The 26792-nt window shown below is 37.3% G+C and overlaps 2 protein-coding genes across 2 annotated transcripts in view; one reads left to right on the top strand and one right to left on the bottom strand.

Moving 5' to 3' along the window:
- LOC137428581 (receptor-type tyrosine-protein phosphatase delta) overlaps positions 1–26792 on the bottom strand; it is a 417416-nt gene that overhangs the window by 367526 nt on the left and 23098 nt on the right. The window lies entirely within an intron of this gene.
- On the top strand, positions 12324–26480 carry LOC144889788 (uncharacterized). Its single transcript, XM_078770988.1, has 3 exons — positions 12324–16221; positions 16352–16524; positions 26473–26480. The coding sequence occupies exons 1-3, from the start codon at positions 13646–13648 to the stop codon at positions 26478–26480; spliced, it is 2757 nt and encodes a 918-aa protein (XP_078627114.1). The 5' UTR covers positions 12324–13645.

The following is a 26792-nucleotide window of genomic DNA, read 5'->3' as shown; positions in this document are numbered from 1 at the left end:
TCATTACCCTTGAAATATATCATTGAAACTCAGTTTCTCTTGTGGGGAATTCATATGGATTGCGTGGCGAAAGCGCATATGTGATAGAACTTTCTGGCGAAGTTCCTCTCACGGTCCGGGGGTCACCGAGACCAGGTAGTCACCGAGGGGACCACGTAACAGAATTGGGGGCTCGTCCGGGATCTAAAAGTGTATTTGTATAAAATAATAAAATAATATTTTTATTAATTAAAATTTATTAAGTAAGTATTAATTTGGGAAATTTTTGGGGAAATTGGGGTAAAGTCTTGGGTGAAGGTTAACAGGTGTTGACGATAGTCACCATGGCGTTTGTGGCACAGAACTTTGCGGTAACACCGAGTGAGGCACAGTTCCGAGCGTTACTAAAGTCGGACCTCTTGAAATTGGCCAAACATTTTAACTTGGAGGTCCGAACTAATTTGAGGAAGGCAGAGTTGCAGGCCACGGTGATACAATCTATGGTGGGATTAGGAACATGGGACGAGTTAGCCTGGGAGTGGCTACCCGAAGAACCAGAAGATGTTGAGCTCCGGAAACTGGAGTTGCAATTACGGAGCCAGGAACGGATTAAAGAAGAAGAAAGGAAAGCAGAAAAGGAAAGAGCAGAAGAAGAAAGGAAAGCAGAAAAGGAAAGAGCAGAAGAAGAAAGGAAAGCAGAAAAGGAAAGAGCAGAAGAAGAAAGGAAAGCAGAAAAGGAAAGAGCAGAAGAAGAAAGGAAAGCAGAAAAGGAAAGAGCAGAAGAAGAAAGGAAAGCAGCAGAGAGGAGGGAAGAGAAACAAGCAGAGGAAAGGAGAGTGGAACGAGAACTCCAGGAAAGGTTAAAAGAAGAAGAAAGGAAAGCAGAAGAGAGGAGAGAAGAGAAACGAGCAGAGGAAAGGAGAGTGGAACGAGAACTCCAGGAAAGGTTAGAAGGGAGAAAAGCAGAGGAGAGGAGAGCTGCAAGGGACCTCGAAGCAGAGGAGAGAAAAGCGGAAAGGGAATTAAAGGAACGTGACATGGAGCTTCAGCAAGAAATCAAATTCAAGGAGCTGGAGTTAATGAGAGAACGGGGAGAGGCACCACCCTTGCTGACGGGGTCGACACCTAACCAGAAAACCTGGGATGTGGGCAGACATGTGAGGCTGGTTCCACCGTTCAGTGAAAAGGAAGTCGCGAAATTTTTTCCACACTTTGAGAAAGTGGCTCGACAATTAAACTGGCCGGAGGAGGCCTGGACCATACTCGTGCAAAGTGTGCTGGTGGGAAAAGCTCAAGAGATTTATTCGGCGCTACCAATGGACCAATGTGCAGATTATGAGGTACTGAAGAAGCACATCCTCAAAGCCTATGAGTTGGTTCCGGAAGCTTACAGGCAAAAATTCAGGAATGCCAGGAAGAGGGAGAGTGAGACCCATGTGGAATTTGCCAGAGTGAAAGAAAACATGTTTGATCGGTGGTGTGAGTCAAAAGGAGTCGGGAAAGACTTCGAAACATTGCGTGACTTGATCCTGGTGGAGGAATTTCAGCAGTGTGTCCACGAGGACATCAAAGTGTACCTGCAGGAAAAGAAAGTACCAAAGTTGTGGGACGCAGCCACCATGGCAGATGATTATGCCTTAACCCACCGAATAGGGGTCCACGAACCTAACTCCTCGCCTAGATCTCCGCAGGGGAGGTGGGGAACAGCAGGTGCGGAGAACGACCATACTTGGCGGCGGCCTCGAGAGGATTATGGGGACAACGCGGATACCCCACCTGTTCGAAATCAGAGGGATGCGGGCCCAAGACAAACTTATAGTTCGGGGGGCCCGAGGCAGACCACGAGTTTTTCCTCCGGGCCTACTTACGCTTTTTGCAAGAAACCTGGACACTTGATGTCCAGTTGTTACCGCATGAAAAGGGAAGACCCAGAGCGGAGTCCGACTATTACGACTCCAAATGCAATGGCCATTGTGAGAAATCGCCATCAAAAGGGTTACCAACCATTTATTTCAGAGGGGTTTGTGTCACTGGATGGAGCCTCGACAAACCGGAGACCGGTTAGGATATTGAGGGACACAGGAGCACATCAATCTTTAATGCTTGAAGGCATTTTGCCATGGTCCGAGGAGACGGCAACGGGGGATAGTGTTCGTTTTGCAGGGGATCGGGGGCGGTGTTAGTGCTCCACTTCATGTCATCCATTTGGAGTCCGATTTGGTGTCAGGACCGGTCACCGTCGGTTTACAAGCCACGCTTCCTGTAGAGGGTGTATCTGTGGTTATCGGGAATGATTTGGCCGGGGGTCAAGTTTATGGTAACCTGAGGGTTGGTAAAGAGCCCAGCAGGGAAAATAACACCACACCAGCTCGGGATGGCGACAAAAGTGCCAAGTTATTTGTAGGGGGACTGAACTTCAAAACAGAGGAAGAAGTTCTGACCTCTGTCTTCAACAGATATGGGCCGCTGGTGGAAGTGCGGTTGGTAAGAGACAGGGAAACGCAACAGTCAAGAGGGTTCGGCTTTGTCACGTTTGCCAGCACAAAAGACGCCAGAGAGGCAGAGAAGAATTGGAATGGCAAGGATTTGGAGGGTCGGACCATAACAGCAGGGAAGGCATTTCGTAGGCGTCGAGAGGTCTACAGGAGAGGACAACTGGGCGGTAGTTTTGGTGGTGGCCGCAATCAATATTATTATGGAGGCTCCCTGAGTTACGGCAGCTCCCGAAGGAAGGATTGTCAAAGTAGTGGCCGAGAAGGAGACCGCTATTCATGGGACTACAGGGACAAGTGGTCCCACCATAATTATTAGGGAAGTTCTGAGAAGTTGAAGCACTGAATGCGGCGGAGCCGCCGAGCCAAGATTCCTACACGGATTAACCGTGAACGCCGTTCCTAAAGGCGTCCATGTAGTGAACTTTCATGCACGGACTAACCGTGAACTCCACGTTCCTCAAGGCGCCCATGTAGAGAACTTTCCTGCACGGACTAACCGTGAACTCCACGTTCCTAAAGGCATCCATGTAGTGAATACTCGGCTTGGCCTCCCGGAAAAAGTGCTATCGAGTTGCTTAACTTTGGATCTTTGATCAACCCCTTAACCTTCATTCACAAGAAACTGACGGTCAAAGTCAGAGGGTCATGAGATGGAGTTTGGCTTGGCAGGAGTCCAACGGGAAATTGAACATGTAAAGGGCAGGGACAATGTCGTTGCTGGTGCTTAGTCCAGAGTGAGTAATCTGGGGGGGTTGTGGTGAAATTTTGGTTGCTTTATTTTTAAGTGATAACTGTGCCCGGGGGGAACTGATAATGTGGGGGGGGTTGATTATCTGGTTGGTTTATCCAAGTTGGCCGGCAAAGAAAGTTTTCGCTGGGTTCAAACTTTCTTTCTTGAAGGGGGGGAGTGTTACATATTTATGGGAATGTATGTGAATTCCTATTCAGGTCTTTGCTTATCAATGTGTAGTAGATTAAGGGTTGTGGTGGTTGGAGGGTCAGGAGCCCTTCTGAAAAAGAGACCGGAAACGGAAGAAGAAAAGACACGAGGAAGAGAAGCGACGAGGATTCTTCTTCCTCGCCCCGCTCCGACGAAAGGTGGGATCGATCTTGCGCCGCGTGGAAAAGCGGCGTTCCCAAGCCCGTCTGGCGAGAGGAGTTACCGGGACGTGTACCTACCCGGTGGAGACGTCAAGTTGCCGTGGGGCCGTGCATCGACCCAGCGTCTGGCACCGTTCGCGGCACCGTCTGCAAAGACGAGTACGGGTCGCACGTTGGGGCCTAACACGCGTGGCAAGCGGCGTGTGGCTTTTGCTTGCTTTACAGTACCCGCTTCGCGTGGCCACGAGGGGGCTGTAGCCGTGGTTCACGGTGCGATACATGCCCGGTGGAAACACGTCCACCCGGGGTTCGTTCAACCGCCCGAGTGCGGCGAAGCCGACCACCATCTTGGTCAGGAGGGGCCCAGAGACATTGTGAGGGACAGAGACCAAACGGGGGTCGTGAGTACAAAAGGGGACACACATATATAAGATGGCCATCTTAATAATCTAGGGAATTGATTGTGGAGTGTGAATTGTTGATGGTTGTCTATTGTTGATTGCTCGGGGAAAATATCCTTGATTGTAGCATTGAAATTGTATGGTATCATTACCCTTGAAATATATCATTGAAACTCAGTTTCTCTTGTGGGGAATTCATATGGATTGCGTGGCGAAAGCGCATATGTGATAGAACTTTCTGGCGAAGTTCCTCTCACGGTCCGGGGGTCACCGAGACCAGGTAGTCACCGAGGGGACCACGTAACAATACACACACACACAAAAGTAAAGCCCCAACTGGAAAGTTGAGGGATTCTGTGTTTGGGGTTCACAGATTTAAAAACATATCCCCATTATACACACACAAAAGTTAAGCCCCAACTGAAACGTTGTGGGATTCTGTGTTTGGGGTTCACAGATTTAAAAACGTATCCCCATTATACACACACAAAAGTTAAGCCCCAACTAAAAAGTTGTGGGATTCTGTGTTTGGGGTTCACAGATTTAAAAACGTATCCCCATTATACACACACAAAAGTTAAGCCCCAACTAAAAAGTTGTGGGATTCTGTGTTTGGAGTTCACAGATTTAAAAACGTATCCCCATTACATTTTATTGATTTATTTATTATTTTCAAGGGTATTATCTGCTTACTTGTGTTTTTTGTAATTCGTGTGAGTAAAATGAACCCAAGATTTCTTCTCCATTTAAATCATATAATTTGTAGGTCCAAGGGTTTGTAGCCATTACATCAACGATTTTAAATAATTCATTAGTCCATCTCTTTGTATAACCTTTCTCAAAATGGCTTTTCCATTTGTATATTCTTACAATATCACCAACTTTGAACTTGGGCTTTCTCAAATTAATCTCCTTTTCATATTCTAATTTTGTAAATGTTTCTGATGGTTTTGATTTTGTTGATGAATGAACTGTATTATTGTAATTATCTACAATATCCTGAATTAAATACACCCATTTTTGAGAACCGAGTTGTGTGAATTTTTTATATAATTTCTCTTTTAAAGTACGATTAAAACGCTCAATAACAACTGCCTTTCCTTCATTAAAGGTGCTGTATAATTTAATACCCTTCCCCTTAAGAAATTTCATGAATATTTTGTTATAGAACTCTGTTCCCTCATCAGTCCATAACTTCTTTGGTTTCCTTTTATCCCGATCAAATATTAGCTTAAAGGCTAACATTAAAGTATCACCCCTTTTATTTTTTAAAGGGACAACCCAGGCAAATCTACTCCTCAAATCAATAACGGTTAAAGCATACCTGTATCCCCTGTCATTATTCAATTCAATTAAATCAGCGGACCATATGTGGTCGGTGTATTTAGAATAAACCTTCCTTCTTTTAAACTTTGTGTTTGTTTAATAGCCAAAATAGGTCTGTGTAATTCTTCAGCCAAAAGCTCCTCAGTCTTGATGACATCATTAGAGCCTAATAGTTTTTTTGAGGAATAACCAAGACCAAGTTTCAATTTAGCATTTATCAAATTTCTCACAATAAACCTATCAACTTTCTCTCTCAACGTTGGATTCTGTATCAAAGACAAATTATACAACATTTCGCTGTCGGCTTTATGTTTTTCAGTCAACATAGTGGTTTTCCCATAAGCAATATCATGCTTCATACACACTTCGTCAACCCTATTTGTAGGTTTAGACCAAGGTTTAGGATTGTCAGCCTCATCTAATCTTTTATCCAAGTTTGTTCCTGGACCACAGAAAGAATACCCTGGAAGGTGTAATTCCCCTGGAATTCCAGTTGTTGTAAATTTACTTCCTGACAGAAACTTTTGTATGTCTCCTCCTCTTTTAGGAGAGATGAATTGGCACTTTTTAGAGCCACATACTTGACATATTCCTTTTTGATAAACTCTATTATTTTTAGCTTTAACATAAGAGATATTTTTAGATTTAGTTTTCTTTTTACATTTGAGACAATAACTCATATTTATTTATCAGAAAAATTCCGACAGAGTATCAAAACCTTTTTGGTTTTCAACATATACATTTCAATCTTTATTTTTAAAACATAAAGAATCCTAAGGAATGCCTTCACTCTCTCCTCCATTTATTTACAAATAAAAACTAACTAAAGTCAATGACACCAACATCATCAATCACATAATCTTTTCCTTCTTCTTCTTCTTCTTCTTCTTCACCACTTTCTCGTTTAAATCTCCTCCCTGAAATTGAAGACATTGACGTTGTTATTTTTGAAACCATTATCTTCATAAGAGTTGTTAATTCTTTAATTTCCTCTTCGGTGCGTTGAGATTGATTTATTTGCTGTAATACACTCAATCTTTTACGAATCTCACTGATTTCCATCTTTTTATATTTTTCCTCCCTCTCTCTTTGCTCCCTTTCCTCCCTCTCCTCCTTCTCCTTTTTCTCCCTCTCCTCCTCCTTTTTCTCCCTTTCCTCCTTCTCCTTTTTCTCTCTTTCCTCCTTCTCTTCTTTAACTCCTTCCTCATTTATCTTAGCAATTTTTGATATCAATATTTTCACAGCATTCATTCTTTCTTTATTTTCCTCTTCGGTGAGTTGAGATTGATCTTCTTGCTGTAATACATCCACTCTTTTTTGAATCGCTCTGATTTCCATCTCCCTCTCCTCCCTCTCTCTTTGTTCCCTCTCCTCCTTCTCTCTTTTCTCTCTTTTCTCCTTCTCTTCTTCAACTCCTTCCTCATCCCTTGCTACCCTTGAGTTTAAACCCCAAAGAATATTATACATATACTCATCTGGATTTTGAGATATTCTTGTATCTATAATTATTTTTCTCATAATAGGATACCAATAAGATTTGTTGACGATTTCTAAAAGAGTTTTATATTTCATAACTTTGAGAAGTTCATTTTTATTTAATACTTTAAACAAGTCTCTATTTGTGGGTTTAACAATATCAGTATAAGGCCAGTTTTTTATGACAAAATTCCCATGTATATGCTCCAAATCATAAGGTATGTAATACTGAGCACCCTTTTCTTGTAGGTATCCTTGAATACAAAAATTATAATTCTCTTGTAGTCTTCTTCCTGCCATTTATGTATCAGAAATATATGTGAGATTAATATTATGACAGGTAATACCACCCCATCTTCCCACTACCAAATCGGTTTGTATTCCTCGGCTTTCTATCCTTATCTCATGACCTTCCTTCTTTGTCATGCTAACCATCGCTATACTATCATATATTTTTCTTTTCTTAAAACCATGTATTTGTTGTTTATTAATTGTACTTCCACATAAATCCATATCCTCACCAAGTGGATAATATTCTTCTTTACGAGACTGATTCAAATCATGTAGGTCTTCTATGTTTATTGAAAAAGACCAATTATACCCTAAATCAGGCATATCGTACCCCCATTTATTAATTCGCATATTAACTATATGTCCTTCTTTATAAAATTCAATTGTAAGCAGGTAGTTAAATTCAATGAGGAAAGGTGTATGGTCAGTATAACCAGGTGTTGTGGTTGTAAATTTTACTTGTTTAACAAAACGTGCTGTTTTCTTTAAAAATATATATTGTGATAAATCACTAAATCTAATTAAGTCATTTGCATCTGTAGGGTTTGGATAATTGATTAATTTATAAGTATTCTTCATATTAATATTTTTACTTACACTATATTTTTGTCGTTCAGCCTGTGCCTTTGTATAATAATTTGATAAATCAATATCCTGAGAGGATTTTCCAAAGATAGAACCATCTTTTCCAACATAAGTCATTTATATTAGATTAAAAATGATATCATAAAAATTTTCATTATTGTTGAGTTGAAATAATACATATAAACATAATTGACCACAACATTTAGAATTAATTTCTTGAACTTGAAATGTTTGATAAACACCATTCTGTAAGAATTGTATTACTTCAACAGGTGGTGGCATACCATAACTATCAAAATAATATTTATCCTGATTATTATAAATACAAACCCAATGAGAACCATTCTGTGTGTCTAAATTCATAATAATATTCTTTGTATTCTTATTTATATGTATTAATTCATCTCTCATACAAATAACCACATTATCAATTTTTAGTGTTTTACAATACTTAGTAACTTCTATATTTGACGTTGTATTCTTTCCAAATTGTTTAAACCATTTATCCATTTATTTATGAGAAAGATACAATCCATTACCCCGTTTAGTTAGTTTAACACCCGCTTGAGCGATAGAGGAAAGCATATCTCTAACCAACAATCTAGCTTTATCAGGTAGACTTTCAAGTTTTTGAGCAAAATCTACAATTACACCACTTCCACTAATTTGTTTCTCCAACTCCTTGTTATGTCTTTCCAATTCTTTTTGAGCTTTTAGTTGTGCCTTCCTTTCGTTAGCAGTTTTTACCGCTGCTGAAATACCACCAGTCAATGCTCCCGCCGCACTTAAACCAGCAAATAAAGGAATTAGAAACGGGAGAAATCCTCCTCTTGACTCGTCTATTGAATATTTCTTTAACATAGGTTTCGTCATTTTAATTTTAAGAGATCCAACATCATTTAGTGTTTTTACTTGTGTGTGTGTGAGTAAAACATAAATTCTTACAGCTCCTTTTCTTTGAATTGTATTAACATTAATAATACAAGGCTTTTGATTTTGAATACAAGATGTTAATTTATTAAGATTGATTTGATTAACATATACCCCAACCATTTATTTATGAGAAAAAACCTATGTGATATTAATCATAACACCATTATCTGTATTAATCTGTAATTCTGTTTCCTCCAAAAGCAAACAATATGCATTAACCTCTTCACTCTCCCCTCTTTCAATGTATAGAGAAGTATCCACTCGATTAGACTTTATAGTTTCCTTTTGAGAACTCAGGTCAATTGCGTAGATTATATAAAGTTTTTGAAACGCAACCATATCCAAAATAGGACCATTATTACCATTACTTTCACACACCTTTTGGTAGGACTTGTAGGCTTCCGCATAATCATTTTTTTCCCAATCAATTTCCAATCTATCTCGCGGATAAAATGTGCCATCAAGAGAAACCCGAAGTTGTTTCACCTTAGCATTATCACTCAGCGCATTATTCTTATTAGTACCGTCCTCTCCATCTGGTTTTTTAAAAATGAGCCAGAGGTATCGTGGCTTTCCTTGAAGAACACCCAAATTCCAAGTGTAGGTAGTGTGTTCCAGTTTAACGTGTTGACATCTTCTTTTAAGGTATGATACATTTAGCGGTTTCTTTGAGTTAAGTCTTCTATTTAACATCTCTTCCGTTTTAAGATTAGGAGTATATTCACTGATATACCAACACAAATCATTAATAACAAATTTATTGTTGTCTCCAAAAGCATTTTCAACCCCAAAAAGCAACCTATTTACATTATCATTCCTTTGTAGTTGAAATCTAATTTTAAGACCATACAAAACTTTGTCATAATCACAAAATCCAAATATACCTTTCAGAGGTACTGCTACCGTAAAACTATTCTCTGGTTTTGTGTCATCATTATACATTGCCTTCCTTTGACTATAACCAGGGTCTGTGTTTGTACCCGTTGACATATCAGGAATAAAACCTTCAACAGCTCCCTTACCCATTCTATCACCAAACGAATATAGTGTAAATTTCAGCATTTCAGATGTAGCAGAGACATAATCAACCGCTTCAACCTCTTGTGTTCCAATATACAGGCGAACACTATCAAACATTTTCCAGAAGAAATCATTTACGAGTGTAGCATTAGTATTATTCGCAGCCTTAGTGAATTTAAATTTACACAGCAAGAAACTATCAGCTATATTCAAGTAAGTTTGTTGATTATTTATTTCAAAACTTTTTGTTCTGTTTGAATTCCAGTCTGTTCCTGTTATAGCATTTACCTTAAAATAGTCTTCCTTTTTTGTGGAGTTTGAAATGATAATTGTATCATCCAAATCATAGATACTATCAATCGCTTCCATACTTGTATTTATATAGTATTAAAATCGTTGAAACCCTGACCCAAGTATTTTAATGATTTTTTGTCGTTCTTGTGAAGATAGTTGAGTTTTACCTTTTTTTATTTCTTTCATTGCTTGTAATTTATGAGACTCCTTTTGAGCATCTTTTATTATCTTTATAGCACCCGCAACGGAGCCCACGGCAGAAGCAGTTGAACCAATTAGGTCTTTATGTTTAAGGATGGTTGAACCAATACCCATTAGAGTATCAATTATCCCATCTCCTTTATTTCGAAATTGATGACCAACACCTCGTTGTCTCTTAGGTTTATAGTATCCTTTACCCACATACCTTGTATAGTATGGTGAAAGGAACATCCCATCCCCTGTAATTATTTTATATTTTCCCAACTCATGTTTTCTCACAATAACCATTATTTATTTATTGAAAAACTTCACGTAGGTGAATTCTGATGGATATAATTTCATCATTAAAGGATATCATACGATTATCTTGGTCGGTTATCCTAAAATTTACTCTGTATATGGTTTTTCCTGACACAGGTAAATAGACAAGATTTTTTGGTTCCATATTAAATTTATAACCAATCGGGGTTGAGTATGCACTGAATGAAAATATTGTATTTGTTCTTATTCCATCGTTATAAGCACCATCAATCAAATCACAATGAATTAATACTGAATTTATACCGGAGGATATTTGGATAACATTATCACTGTAAAACGTCCCGTTATTTTCAATCTTTTTTGAAGAGAAACCCAATAGCTCTCTAAACGAATTTTCAATCGTGAAATCAACTTTATAATTATTTTTAAGTTTAATAGTTGATTTTGAAGTGTGTTTTTGAATATCTATTACAATATTTTTTGGTTCATCACCTTTTTCTTTCATAAGGCGAGAGACTTCTGAAGATATTTGAGAAATCTCGTAAGCTCCAGGTGAAACGGTTATAGTTTTATATCCACTTCCTGGATTATAACTAAACTTGTTGTTTTTCTCTGTGATATTAAAAAGGGTATTGTAAGTTTCCATTGACAACAAAGATGCCTCATATGAGGTAAGGGGGTCAAGTTGTAGTGGGTAAGGGAATGAAGCTGTGTAATCGCTCGTTGTGAAATTAAAACTAAGGATTGTGCTTCTCAACTTATTTAATATCTAATAAAATATCTTTGTATTGACATTTATTAATTATTTTCATGTTCATCAACTGATCTAAAATGGCTGAGGATTCATTAAAACAATTGTTGTTTCCAGCCTTCTTACTACCTAACAACAATAATAGCCTATTAACTAATTGTGATGGGTCATTTGGAAGAAAACTAACACCCGAACCAAGCTTACTTAAAGCATCAATAATATGTTTCTCCTTCTCATTCTTCTTACTTTTACCAGCAACAGAAACTCCATAATCAAATGCATTTAGCAACTCAATATATACCCTATCTTCCTCTCTTTCCATATCAAGTGGTTCCTCAAAATATTTTGAACCGCTGAATCCGGGGTTTGTTAGAAGAAACATTAATCTTGGAGTTAATTTAACATTTGGTTGAGTAGAACTCAAGAACATCAATTCATCATTAAATATCAATACCTTTTCTTCCACAAGATCAAACACTGCTGGTTCTTCTGTTGGAATGAGACCTGCTCTGGTTTTTGAACCCGCCGAATATTCATTGTTTTGAAGAGCTTCCACAACATAATTAGGTGGTTGATTTACCTCCTCAAGTTTCCGAAATAATCCTTCATCATCATATTGTAATTTTCCAAGTTCTTGTTTTGTTATCTGACTAAAATCTTTGAGCATTTGAAGTTTTTTCGGAGTAAATTCTACCGTGGGAACTGTAGGGTGTTGAGTTTTTTAAAGCGGTTTAAAAAATTTCTCTTGTTTTCTTTCAAAGGCTTCTTCACCAGTTAGTTTCTGTCTCCGTTTCTTCTTTATCTCTTCCTGTTGCTTTACAACTTTTGAAACCAACTCTTGATGTTCCTTAAACTTTCTTGCTTTCTTCAGCATTCATTTAGTATTGAAAAATATCATTTAATGAATTGTAAAGATCAATGGGAAAATTTAGCTTTTCTTCGTCATTATAGTAAATGTGTTGAAATAAATCTTTTTCTTTAAATATTTCATCATATTCTTTATTGGTATTAATACGAGTTGTTATTTCTTCTTCACTAATACTTGTATCTCTGCTTTTCATACGTTTGCGTTGAGTCTCCTCATCGATATCAAAACCGAATGATAAAATCTTAACTCCATCACCACACAATTGTTTAATAATTTGTCTCATTCCTTCAGGATTAGTTTCTAAAATCCCAAGACCATTTAGTCTAGTAGGAAGACTAGGTCCCCCTGCACCCCCCGGAGATATACTTCTAATCAGTGTTTCTAGATTGGAAAAAATGTGTAGAAAATGACTAGCTATGGCCCCAAGCTGAGAAAATGTCCCACATACCATTTTTATGCAAATTACTGCTGCCATTATCAAAAAAACGATTTTTGACATATCTCAGCCAATATTGCAGATAATTGAAAAATGAAGGTGTCTAGACCCATGTTTTGAAGGGCATAGATCATGATAGAACTATTCATAACATGATTACATGTGTCTATGGTATACTAGTATGCATATTAATGCTGTAATTACAAAATAATCAGTTTTACAAATGATAAGGATACGTTAATACTGCAGATAACTTAACATGGTACATAAGGGGTCTAAACCCAGGTATTTTCAAGGTTAAATGTCAACAAGATGCTCCTGAGTCTTGCATAGGGGCGGGACATTGGCAGTAACATTGGTACCACTCAACTTTTCTTCCCACCATTGACTTTGTATTGCGAGAGATTTTCACTTGCTTATTTAAAGGTTTCTCACCCAGCCCACGTAAAATCTACCAACTCCTGCTGTTAACTCCCAAACATATTTTTTTATGTTATCCAATCACAGTGCAGAAATGACAGACTAGAGATCCAAATTAGTGCTGCTATAGCTGCCATTTTACATTTCCATCCATGTAACATGCGCGCTCGCGCGCTCGTATCAATTGGTAATGTCGCGCGCTCGTATCAATTGGTAACGTTGATGTTATTGAATACCTCAGTTGAAAGTTCAGTCTTCCATTCCATCTGTGTGTTGTTCTTGGTATTCATCCTCCAATCTAGCCAGGTAAGATGCTAACTATAATGTTACTCACACTCTTGACTTCAGTTTCTGCATGAAATCATAAACAGGCAGAATAACAGCTGAGCCAGCTAGCACCATGTTAGCTAACGTTAAAGCTAGCCTCATCTATGTACAGTATGTTCCTAATGTCGGTGTAACTTAAACTTTTGTTAATGCCAAACATGAGACATATCTGTTGACTTCTGTATATGAATTGAACCAGAAAGAGGCACGACAGCTGAGCTAGCTACAGTAACTTAGCACAATGTTTCATTGGCCTAGATAGCTAACGTTAGTGTGGAAGAATTTAGATGTTTTAGCTATTAGCACTTTTGATGCCACTAAACATGGTTTAGTCAGCTAAAAAGTACCCTAGTGTAGAACATGACTCAGAACCTCTGTTACCTCACTGAAAACTCAGAGCCTCCTTTCACAGGCACTTTTAACATCATTCGTGATTTCTTATTTGTCATTTAACAGTGATGGTAGACATCGACAGCAAGCATGCCCAAAAGAAAACGGAGTGTAGAACCTGCAGCCCAAAGCTCTCCTCCTACATGCATCCTTCATGTACCATCCATGTCTGATCATGGGGATTTCACGCCCCTCCGTAAAATTAAAGGATCTGCTTCAGAAAAACTGCAACTGCTTCAAAAGATCCGGGATAGACGTCTCAACCAACCGCATGACTCCCCATGTCGTATGCAATCAGTATGTGATCAGATCCCGGCAACTCTTCCTGATGACCTAGAAAGAGTAGGATATCACAGCAAGTGTTATAAGCACTTTGTCCGCCACTTTCATCGTCTGGGAGATGATACAGAACCAGGGCCATCAACCTCATCATGGCATCACTCTCCTCGTAAACCAGGAGGTTCTGCTGAACCCATCTTCCCGCCAGAGTGTATATTTTGTGAGAAAGTTGAGACCAAAGATGCTCATCGCAATACTGAGAGGCCTACAACCTTCCCATCCTTTAAAAACAAAGAAAATGCATGGGAGCAAATCGAAACACGGGCTGAGAAAATGGGTCTCTATCGACTCCATCGAAAGGTGAAAAACAAAGACCTCTTTGCATGTGAGGCCAAACACCATCCGTCATGTTTTAAAGCTTTCCGCACAGCATTCTACAACTATGAGCGTGCGATTCACAGAGCCGAAGCACCAAAGGAGCAGGCTTGCATGTCAGCCGCCCATGAAAAGGCATTCAACTCAGTACTGGAACACATTCAAACCCAGGTCATCCAGCAGAATAAAGTTCTACAGCTTTCTTCCTTGCGCTTGCTCTATGTCGAGGAACTGAAACTGAATGGATATGAGAACTCAAATTATCGGTCAGAGAAACTACTGAAACGCCTACAGAATGACCCAATCAAGGAGCATATCCACTTCACGAAGGTTGATCATGACAAATGTGATGTCATTTCTTTCTGGCTTGTGCACAGCTCAAACATAACAGTTTCCAATGCTCTCGCACGAGCATTCACACTCGGAAGCACAAACAAGAACCAAAATGTTGCCCTCCAACTTCGCCAGGGTATTCTACAGGCTTTCAGAGAGTGTAAAGACCAACCATGGCCACCAACAGCTGAAGACATGGAGCTCAATCCTGAAGACATCCTACCTCCAGACCTTGTCCGCTTTCTCAGCGTGCTAATGACTGGCAAGGAGGGCATCGAGACAGAAAAGGTGAAGCGTCTGGTCTTCTCCATTGGACAAGATCTGTGCCGTGCAGTGTCAGATGGAAAATGGAAGTTACCAAAGCACATTCTCCTCTGTGTGACTGTAAGGCACCTGTTCCGAAGCAAACAGCTCACCACAATACTACACAGGCTTGGACACTCTGAGAGCTACGATTTCGCCTTGGAGTTGGAAACTGCTCTCGCCAAGGTCCTGGATGAAGTCTCAACTTATCGTACACCACAAATTGTGACAGGAGAGGGCAACCTTGTATTCCACTGTGAGTGGGACAACTTGAATAAAACCACTACCAGTGTGCACGGCAGCAACATTGTAAACAGTGCTGGAGGAATCATGGTGCAGGAGGTCAAGCCCGGGTTCGAGAGCAGCAAGGACCGAATGCTACCTACCATCAATAGGTCACAACAGCGTAGCCTGAAGGTCGACACACCAAAAACTCTCCCACCCTTGCACTTTACTCGCGTTGGCCCGAAGTTCCCTGAAGGCTCATCATTCACACCGCCAGCAGAGAATGACACAGTCTATGCCACTACGATGCAAGAGTACTACATCTGGCTCTTCATCAGATACATCGGAAGCTGTGGCCTGCAGCCTGTGCCTGGGCTAGGGGGTTTCACCTCTGCAACTGGTTCTCCCCCACCCAGCAAATCAACAGTCGACTACTGCACGCCTATCCACCAACCGATCACAGACAACGCAGTTGTTCGTGAGCTACTGAAGCGTTCCGAGGCAGCAACTGCTGAGGTGGGTCAGAGATGGGTCCTGAATACATTTGATCTGGGTGTCTGCATGAAAGCCCTTCCCATCATCTGGCGCTGGCCAAATGAATTTGCTAGTCATGTAGTAACGATTGGACCCTTCCACACATCCATGAACTACATCGGGATGCTCACTGGACACAAGATGCGTGGTTCTGGATATGCAGAGATTCTCTTTGAGGCACAACTAGTAACAAGTGGATCTCTCAAAGGTGTTCTCAGTGGAAAGGCCTACGCAAAGTCCCTCTTTTGCCTCAAAACAGTGTGTGAGGCAATGGAGAGGCTGTTGATGGAGAGATTCACTGAGGAGGAGAACATCATGATCTCTGACCCTGCTGTGCTTCTCAGAATGACCCAGTCTTGCAACCGAGAGCACCTCGATGAAGCCCTCAAAGACCCCTCAACTCTACTCCTCATCAAAAAGTACCATGCCTTTGAGGAAAAGGTGCGCAAGGGCCACCTGGGGAAGACAGCTGCCTTCTGGATGTCGTTCATTACCCACTGCCATCTTGTCTTCATGCTCCTCCACTCTGTGAAGACCAACAACCTCCAGCTGTTTCACAAGTGTAACGGAGAGATGGCAGATATCTTCTTCGCCTTTGACGGACACAACTACTCCAGGTTTGTGTAGCATACATGGTAAAATGTATAACCATCACTGAGTAGATTTTAATTGATACTTGGGTTCATGTATTATGAGAGGAGCTATTCCAATAAATGTCTACAGTATTTCCCTCTCTGTACTTTACAGATATCTGACTTGGCTGGAAGTCCACCTGACAAATCTGGAAAGCACGCACCCAGGGGCCAAGGACCTGCTTACTATGGGTGCAATCGCAGTGGCTCGCTCGATGATACCAGGGGCACTCAGTGCTGTCGACAAGACAATGGAAGAAACGTTCATGCGCTTTGCTAAATCATCAGGTACATCATTTTCTTTCAGTACATTATACATTTGAAACTGTAGAAACCAGCTTTATATTTATATGAACTTTGTGTTAACGTCTGTGTAGACGGACCTTAATATGAGTCTATTATTTCGTAAAACTGTGATTATTTTGTAAATAAAGCACTAATTAGCATACTAGTATACCATAGACACATGTAATCATGTTATGAATAGTTCTATCATGATCTATGCCCTTCAAAACATGGGTCTAGACACCTTCATTTTTCAATTATCTGCAATATTGGCTGAGATATGTCAAAAATCGTTTTTTTGATAATGGCAGCAGTAATTTGCATAAAAATGGTATGTGGGACATTTTTTCAGCTTGGGGCCATAGCTAGTCATTTTCTACACATTTTTTCCAATCTAGAAACACTGATTAGAAGTATATCTCCGGGGGGTGCAGGGGGACCTAGTCTTCCTACTAGACTAATTAGATTTTACTTTATTTAACTCACTCTTACAATGTGAATATTTTGTAGAACCAAGAGAGACCTCCTCAAATATTTGACCTTCGTTCCTCAATCGCATATGTTCCTCCATTGAAATGTAGTAATAATCTTTCCCTTCTACTTCTCCTGGTCGCTTTGCTCTGGTTGTAGTACTCACAAAACGAATAATAGGGTGTTTTTAAAAAAAACTTACAATCTTTTCATTTTTACTATTCAAGAGTTTAGATTTATGAAAGTTCTTTCCAGAAGCAGATTTACCCACAAGGTTAATAATAATTGTTGTCATTTATATATGTAATTATGTTTAAAATAAAAATACATCCTTTAATATCTCATCTTGTTTCACAACAATATATTTATATTTTCCAATCGTGTGTTTCATATAATTTTCAAATTCTTTTTTACTACATAACGTAGAGCAATTATCTCTCCAAAAATTATTTACATCTATTGAATTTAACTTAAATAAAATAAAAGTATTGGCATTGTTTCTTATTGAGCGCCGAGGGAGTTGAAAATATGACTGACTAAGATAAATACAATTACAAGAAGAATGTCTCCCTCTTGTATAGTAGCTATCCATTACTGTTTAGTTTCTCTCATTAACACAATCATCAAAGATAACGAGGTTCTTTTTTGATTTATCTAAATCTTGAGGTGAAGGTATATCATCCGTATTATCACTGAGAATACAAGTTATGGGTTTTGATTTTGATTTCTGTGTATCACAAAATAGTTGTATTATATCATCAATGTTGTAATCATTTAGTTTGTTTTGAAGTTTAAATAAACCGATAATGTCTTCCTTTTTAAGACCCGCATTAAAACCTTGTGATAGTAGTTGATACTCGGGTTGAAAACTTGACTTCATAAAAATTATTAAATTATCATAATCTAAAAAGTTGGGGGTAAGGAGCATCTTTAAAAGCAAGCAGGTTTTTCCACATCCGCTTGAACCAACTATTAGACATCTCAATGAATTTGGAATGTTTTTATGGTTATTAAATTTTATCTTATTTTCCCAAACGGGTAAAAAATCATTCATTTATATATTTGGAAAACAAGTCATCTAACTTTTTTTGAGCTATTTTCGAAACTTTTACTTAAACTAAACGCAAGTTTATTCGTTAATAAATACAATGTTTCAAAGCACAAAAGACAAATTTCAATCAATCTCTACTTCGGTGGAAGATATAGAAAAATATGTCAAAGATGTTAAATTGAACAAAGATAAATATGGAAATTTTTGGGTAAAACCAGTTATGAAAAATAACATGAGCCCCTCTATTTCATTTAAAGGAAGAGCTCTAACTATACCTGGAAAGACATCCATTAAAGTAAATCTAACAAAAGTTTCTCCTCTACTCCTGGCAATTTATTCAAAGCTTGAAAAAGTGATCGATCGCGATACTTTGAAAATGAATGATAAGACCATTAATAATTCTAGAGGAGACATTTGCATTTTCTTTAATAATCCAAAGGGTGTAGATCTAAGTAAAATGAATGATGTTAATATTTCTGGTGAAATGTCATTTCGTTCTATGATAGTTAGAGATTATTTAAAGATAACTTTTGATATTAAAAATGTAGAGATTGAATCTATTAATGAAAGAAAGTATATTGATGGGAATATTTTTCCTGCTAATTAAATATGAGTCATTACAGCAGCGAAGATTTTACTATTTTATTGAACTCGGACGATAGTGATGATAGTATTTCATTGAACTCGGACGATGGTGATGATAGTATTTCATTGAACTCAGATGATAGTTATGATGCTAATAGTTTGTGCTCAAATGATAGTTATGAGAGTAGGTTTATTGATGACTCTGAGTATGATTCTGAGTATTCATGTGATAGTTATGACTCAGATGATTTTGAGTGAAAAAGTGTTTTAGTTTAAGTATAGTTTCATGTATAAAAAGCCTGTAAAAAGGCACTTTCTTCTATAAGTGTTTTACTTTAAGCACAGTTTCATCTTTAAAAAAGCCTCTAAAAAGGTGTTTTACTTTAAGTATAATTTTGCTATATAAATATGATCAAAGCAACGTATTGCAACGTTTGTGAACAAGAATATAAACAATACAAAAGACACCTTAAAACTAACAAACACACATTTAATCTACTTCACCTACTATCTCCTCTTCAGAAGGAAACAAAACACTGTTCTGCCTGTAATTAAAATATCCTCAAGAAAGGCTTCAAAATACATCTTAAAACAAATCAACATTTATCAAATTTTATCACAACTAAAAACTCTGATGGCGCATTCAAAGGACATATTAAAATAAGAGTCTTTAACTTCAAACCTCCTGAACCAGAGTCTATAGTTGATGCTGTAGAAATAGTTAAACCTGCTGTTCAAACGTTGATTGAAAAAACACGAAAAGAAATGAAACCACTTAAATTTTATATGGGAGTAAAATTAGAAATGACAAAGGACGAAGGAGTTATAGATACACCATACATGAGAACTGAGCCACACTTTATATCTTCATATCAAGATTTTAAAACATCAGGAGTCTATGATGAACTTATTAAACAAGAGCAAGATGTGGATAATTCAATCGTAGGAAGTGGATTCAATATAGGAAAAATTATTTACATAGACATTCATATTCTTAAATCAGATCCTCTAAAAGCTTCTTCTTACATTGATTTACCCAGTGTTATCAAAAATAGAAAAGCAGTTATCAATATCAAAAATAAAGACAATAAATGTTTTCTCTGGTCTATTCTTGCACACATTTTCATGCACCACATTTTCATGATGAAAGAGTATCTCATTATAAAAAATATGAGAATACATTAAATACGAAAGATCTAAAGTTTCCGATGACTTTAAATGATATTCCTAAATTTGAAAAGTTGAATAATTTATCAGTTAATGTTTATGGTCTAACAGAAACAAACAACATTCAGGTTTTAAAGCTTTCTGACAATTGTAAACAAACTCATATTAATCTTCTATATTTTAATTCAGACGAAAATTCACATTATACATACATCAAAGATATTACAAAATTAATAAAACCACAAGTATGCAAAAGAACAAATAAAATATATATTTGTATGCGTTGTCTTAACGTCTTACATACACAAGAAAGATTAGATATACATTCAAATTATTGTGGTGAACATAAATCAATGGTAATCAACATGCCTAAAAAAGGCTCAAAGATCACATTCAAAGATGAAAAGAAAACAATAAAACATCCATTTGTTATATATGCTGATTTTGAAAGTATTTTAGAAAAAATTGATACTGCTTCTCCAGATCCAAAAAAATCATACACAAATAAATATCAAAAACATACTCCTTGTGGTTTTTGTTATTATATCAAATCATCCGTTGGTAATGAATATAACAAGTTAGAGGTGTATAGAGGCTCAAATACCCCAGAGGAGTTTGTGAAACGACTAGAAAAAGACTGTGTCCGATTAACCAAGATAATGAGAGAAACCAATAAACCAATGTCCTTAACAAGTAAAGAAAAAAGGGAATTTAGACAGCCAAAGGTTGCCTGTCATATTTGTGAGAAGAAAATTGGTAAAGGTCTAAAGGTTAGAGACCATTTTCATCTCACTGGTAAATATAGAGGTCCGGCTCATCAAAGTTGTAATATTAATTATCAACTCCCCTCTTTCATTCCTGTTTTTCTTCATACCAACGCTCATTATGATACACATCTATTTATCAAGGAACTCTCAAAGACTTCTGGAAGTATCTCAGCAATTCCAAACACGGATCAGAAATACATTTCATTCACAAAAACAATTCACACATCTCCTATTACTCATATCAGATTTCTTGATACATTTAAATTCATGGCAAATCCATTGGCTAACTTGGTTCAAAATCTAAAAGAGTTTCCATGTCTTTCAGAGTATTTTTTAGATAAAGATTTTCTAACACAAAAGGGAATTTACCCCGATGACTATATATGGACTCATTTGAGAGATTCAATGAAACACAACTTCCTTCAAAATAAAATTTCTATAACAAATTAAACAACAGTCATATATCTGATAAAGATTATGTACACGCACAAAATGTTTGGGAAAAATATAACATCAAGAATCTTGGCGAGTATCACGATTTGTATCTCAAAACTGATGTGCTTTTATTGGCCGATGTATTTGAAGCCTTTAGATCTGTTTGTCGCACTGGATATGGATTGGATCCTGCTCACTACTAAACAGCACCTGGATTGGCCTGGAGTGCGATGTTGAAAATGACAAAACAAGCTTTGGATTTGATAACCGATGTTGATATGCTTTTGATGATTGAAAAGGCAAAGAGAGGAGGAATTTCACAAGTCTGTTCAAAGAGATATGCTAAAGCAAATAACAAGTACATTCCAAATTATGATCCATCGGTAGAGAGCTCCTACTTGATGTATTATGATGCAAACAACCTGTATGGCTGGGCAATGTCTCAGGCTCTTCCTTATGGAAAACTTAGATGGGTAAAGGAAAAAGATTACAAAAAGGTTTTACAAGATGTATGTATCTCTACACAAAAAGAATTGGATGATTCAAAGGTTGGTTATTATTTTGAGGTCGATTTGAAATATCCAGAGGAACTTCATAACCTACACAAAGATCTCCCATTTGCTTGTGAAAAGGAAAGTCCAAAGAAGGAGTGGTTAAGTGATTATCAACAATCATTTAATATAGGTGAATCAACAGAAAAATTACTTACTACATTATATAACAAGAAAAATTATGTTCTACACCAAAGAAATTTGCGACAATATTTATCAAAAGGTCTAAGAGTAGAGAAGATCCATAGGGTTCTAAAGTTCAATCAAAGTCATTGGCTAAAGGAGTACATCGATTTTAATACACAAAGAAGAACAGAGTCAAAAACAGATTTTGAGAAAGACTTTTATAAATTGATGAATAATGCGGTCTTTGGTAAGACCATGGAAAATGTGAGGAAAAGACAAAATATCAGACTATCAACATCTTGGAAACAAGCATCAAAATTAATTAATAGACCGAGTTTTACTAGAGCTGAGGTCTTTACTGAGAACTTTTGTGCGATCCATTTGATTAAAGAGAGTATTGAAATGGACAAACCTATTTATATTGGAACATCAATTCTTGATTTATCAAAGTCATTAATGTATAATTACTTTTATAATAACTTCAGGAAGAAATATCAAAATGATGTTAATCTACTTTATATGGATACAGATAGTTTTATTTTGCAAATTAATACTGATGATGTTTATTCAGACATGAAAAAGGACATTAATATCTATGACACTATTAATTACAGTCCAGAGAGTGAGTTGTTCTCTTCTAAAAATAAAAGGTGATTGGAAAGTTTTAGGATGAATTAGGAGGAAATGTCATGAGTGAATTTGTGGGATTGAGGTCCAAGGCTTATGCTTATACATACATTGTGAATAACGTTGAAAAGACTGATAAGAAGTTAAAAGGTGTAAAGAAAAATGTTATTAAAGAAACAATAAACTTTAAGGATTATTATAACTGTTTAACAACAAAGAAAGAAGAGTTTAGAAAGATTAATGGAATAAGAAGTTATAAACATAAATTATATTCAGAAGAGGTGAATAAGAAAGCATTGGGGGCTTTTGATGATAAGAGGTTTATTTTAGAAAATGGAATTGATAGTCTCCCTTATGGTTATATAAGTATATAAGTGATAAGTTAAAAAAGGGGGTGGGGGGGGGGGGTTAGGGATTTTAACCGGCTACCGCCACCTTTTTACTTTTATATAAATGATAGAACCAAGTACCAACCAGACTAAAGAGTGGAGGTGTAATCAACCTTGGTATATAAATGGTAAACATAACGAATGTGAAAAATATCAAATAGGTATAATTGAAAAGACAACTGGTAAAAAGTTCACAAAACAAATAAGAGAATTAATTTAAATACTGGTGAGTTGGGTAAAAAAGATGGAAATATTTTTGAGTGGACGGAAAACTTTGATGGTTGTCAGGAAAATATATACTTTAATTTTAAAATGGTGTGTGGCACAGGAGGCGCTCAAACAAGAACATTGAGGGAGGTTTATCATTTTATTTTATCTCAGTTAAAATATCTTGATAAAGAACCAAACTCAAACATATACTTTGTTAATATATTAGATGGTGAAGAGAGTGGCAAGAGAATTTAATTATTTCCCATGCATAAACAAATATTTGTAGGATCGATGTTTGAGTGGTCTACTCGGGATCATTGATAGTAAGAGTACCATAAGACCAAGGGGGAATCATTGTTTGAGTGGTCTAATGAACAACATTAAGGATAGGTGTCAAAAGGCTAAAAGGTTCATAAAGAGGTGAGAGGAAAATTAACATGTAAGTGAATGGGTCGATGTTTGAGTGGGTCAAAGATAATCTGCCAGATGATATGTAGAAGAAGGATTATAGGTCTATAAGGGAAAACAAATATTTGTAGTGTTTGAGTGGTCTAATGAACAACATTAAGGATAGGTACTATAGACAAAAGGTTCATAAAGATTAGGGTGGGAGAAATAGAGGTGTTAATGGGCAATGAGGTTAAGAGGAAAATTAACATGTAAGTCAATGGGAAAATGAGAGTGTCCCAGAAGCAACATATATACACTACTGAGAGGTGTACAATAATTGATTGATTAATTGGGTAATTAAAATCAATAAATAGCAATTGGAAAATAGTTTCTCAATCAATCGCTAATAGTGTTTCATGAACCACCAGTGTTTCATCCGAAGCTGTAACTTTTTGAAAATTTATGAAATTAATTCATCAAAAATTAAGTAATTAATTGATCCGTCAATAAATAATAAATTGATCAATTGATTAATCAATAAATCAAAAATATCCTTTATAGCCACATCACTTGGTCACTGTCATGTCCAAATATCAGCTTCCTAGCTCAAAAGGTGCCTGAGATATAGCCCAGATGAGAAAGAAAGTAAATAAGTGAATAATATGAAAATAAATAAATAATAATGGTAAAATAATTAAATTATTACTCATTTGGCTACGAGAATACCTCAACCACCACCTCTTCATCCAAATCTGTACCTTAAAAAAAATTAATCAAGTCATTAATCGAATAATTAAATAATTAATTGATTAATTGATGAATCAATAAATAATCAATTAATTGATTAATCAATAAATTAAAAATATCCTTTATAGCCACATTACTTGGTCACTGTCGTGTCTGAATATCAGCTTCCTTGCACAAAGGTGTCACAGATATTGCCCAGATGAGAAAGAAAATAAATAAGTGATAAAGAACGAAAATAAATAAATAATAATCATAAAATAATTAAATAATTTATCAATTGGCTAATATAATACCTAAACCCCCACCGTTTCATCAGAATCTGTAACTTTAAAAAATAATTAATTGTCATTAATCGAATAATTAAATAATTACTGATTCATTGATTAATCAATAAATCAAAAATATATTTTAAAGCCAAATCACTTGGTCATTGTCATGTCAAAATATCAGCTTCCTAGCTCAAAACGTGCCTGTGATATTGCCCAGATGAGAAAGGAAATAAATAAGTACTTATTTAATAGATAATAATTAAATAACTAATCAATTAATTGATTAATCAATAAATCAAAAATGGCCTTTACAGCCAAATCACATGGCCATTGTCATCTTCAAATATCAGCTTCCTAGCCCAAAAGGTGCCTGAGATATTTCCCAGATGAGAAAGGAAATAAATAAGTACTTAATTAATCGATAATAATAAAATAACTAATCAATTAATTTATTAACCAAAAAACAAAAAGTACGGTTTTTGCCAAAGCACTTTCTCAATATGGTGGCGAAATTTGAGCTTCCTAGCTCAAATGATGGCTGAGATATCACCCGGAAAAACAAACAAACAATCAAACAAACAAACAAATGAAAAATCGGTCAGAGACCGAGGACTTGCCGGGATGTACTTTTTTATCGGCCATTTTGGATCATTAAAAGTAAATAATGACCTCTGCCAAAGTTCAAACGACGTGGGTTTAATCTCTACATGAGAGAATTCCACATAGCTATTTGGGCGGTGTGTAAGCCAACAGATCGCTGTCTCCATCGATCTTGTCAAGGCCGTAACACCTATCGGCTCCAAATCCTTTTAACTGTTGACTTGGTAGTTTTTACAATGAAGGAAATGCGTATCGGGAGTACATACGACATAGCGATTGTGAATGTAACAGCTCTGAGGCATCTTTCGCTTCGCATCGCAGTGACGGCGAGCACCAACATGGCGGCTGTAAGATTAAAATCTGGCTTCAAGCCCCCTCACCACCCAAAATCTATTTCGGCGAATCTATTCCGGCAAGTAACAAACCAACCAACCAACATACTTGCTGGAATCTATTCCGGCAAGTAACAAACGGACAAACAGATCGGGGTGAAAACATAACCACCTTTGGTGGCGGAGGTAACAAAATCAGGATGAGGGTCCCAATGAAAATCCGCGTCATCACGGCTTCATTTAAACCATCGAATCCTTCCGCTGTATCACTCTGCCTTGCCCCGGCTTTACGCTGCGGTCACGATTTTCACGTTTTGGGTGACCTTGAGCTTGACCTTGGGCCTAGAGAGTTAAAAATTGGGCACAGTCTATTCCAGAGCAAGGCAAATATGTGTGTAAAGTATGGCGATGCTATCTATGTGCAACGATGTAGACGTAGTACTGCGCACAAACAGACAGACAGACAGACTAGAAATTGGTCAGAGACCGAGGACTTGCCGGAATGTATTTTTTTTTCAGGGGTGTTGGTTAGAAGGGAATTGGATAATGTTTGACAGAGTTATTAGAAAAAAAAACAATTTTTGACCTTGAGTTTGACCTTTCAAGGTCACTCAAGATCAAAGGTTATGGTGCCAAATGAAATGTCGTATGTGACTTCCTATATGTCACTAAAAGTAAGTGTATGCATATCTCTTGTACTTTTAGAGTTATAGTGGTTTGAAATTTATTGTAAATGAAAATTTGACCCCCCCTGATTTCACGCTTTGGGTGACCTTGAGCTTGACCTTGGGCCTAGAGAGTTTAAAAAAAATGGGCACAGTCTATTCCCAGGCAAGGCAAATATGTGTGTAAAGTATGGCGATGCTATGTGCAACGATGTAGACATAGTACTGCGCACAAACAGACAGACAGACAGACTAGAAATTGGACAGAGACCGAGGACTTGCCGGAATGTACTTTTTTATTGACCTTGAGTTTGACCTTTCAAGGTCACTCAAGGTCAAAGGTCATGGTGCCAAATGAAATGTCGTATGTGACTTCCTATATGTCAGTAACAGAAAGTGTATGCATATCTCTTGTACTTTTAGAGTTATAGTGGTTTGAAATATATTTTAAAATGAAAACTCAACCCCCCTGATTTCACGTTTTGGGTGACCTTGAGCTTGACCTTGGGCCGAGAGGGTTAAAAATTGTGCACAGTCTATTTCAGGGCAAGGCAAACATGTGTGTAAAGTATGGTGATGCTATGTGCAGCAATGTAGATGTAGTACTGCACACAAACAGACAGACAGACAGACAGACAGACAGATGGACAGACAGACAGATGGACAGACAGACAGACAAACCAACCAATCAACATACTTGCCGGAATTTTTTCCGGCAAATAACAAACAAACAAACAACCGGAGTGAAAACTGAGTACTCCCTTTCAGCGTGCATCATTGCCGAGCCCTCTCCGGTGCCAGGCAATGACGTTATGCAGCGCCTGGAGATAGCAAAGGAAAGGTGCGGTGTACAATATAATGTAACATCCCAATGCAAGATATTAAAGAT

The sequence above is a fragment of the Myxine glutinosa genome, chromosome 1 (assembly GCF_964187855.1).
Source record: "Myxine glutinosa chromosome 1, kmMyxGlut1.1, whole genome shotgun sequence".
In the NCBI taxonomy this organism is placed as follows: Eukaryota; Metazoa; Chordata; class Myxini; order Myxiniformes; family Myxinidae; genus Myxine; species Myxine glutinosa.
This window is presented reverse-complemented; position numbering and strand designations above follow the sequence as displayed.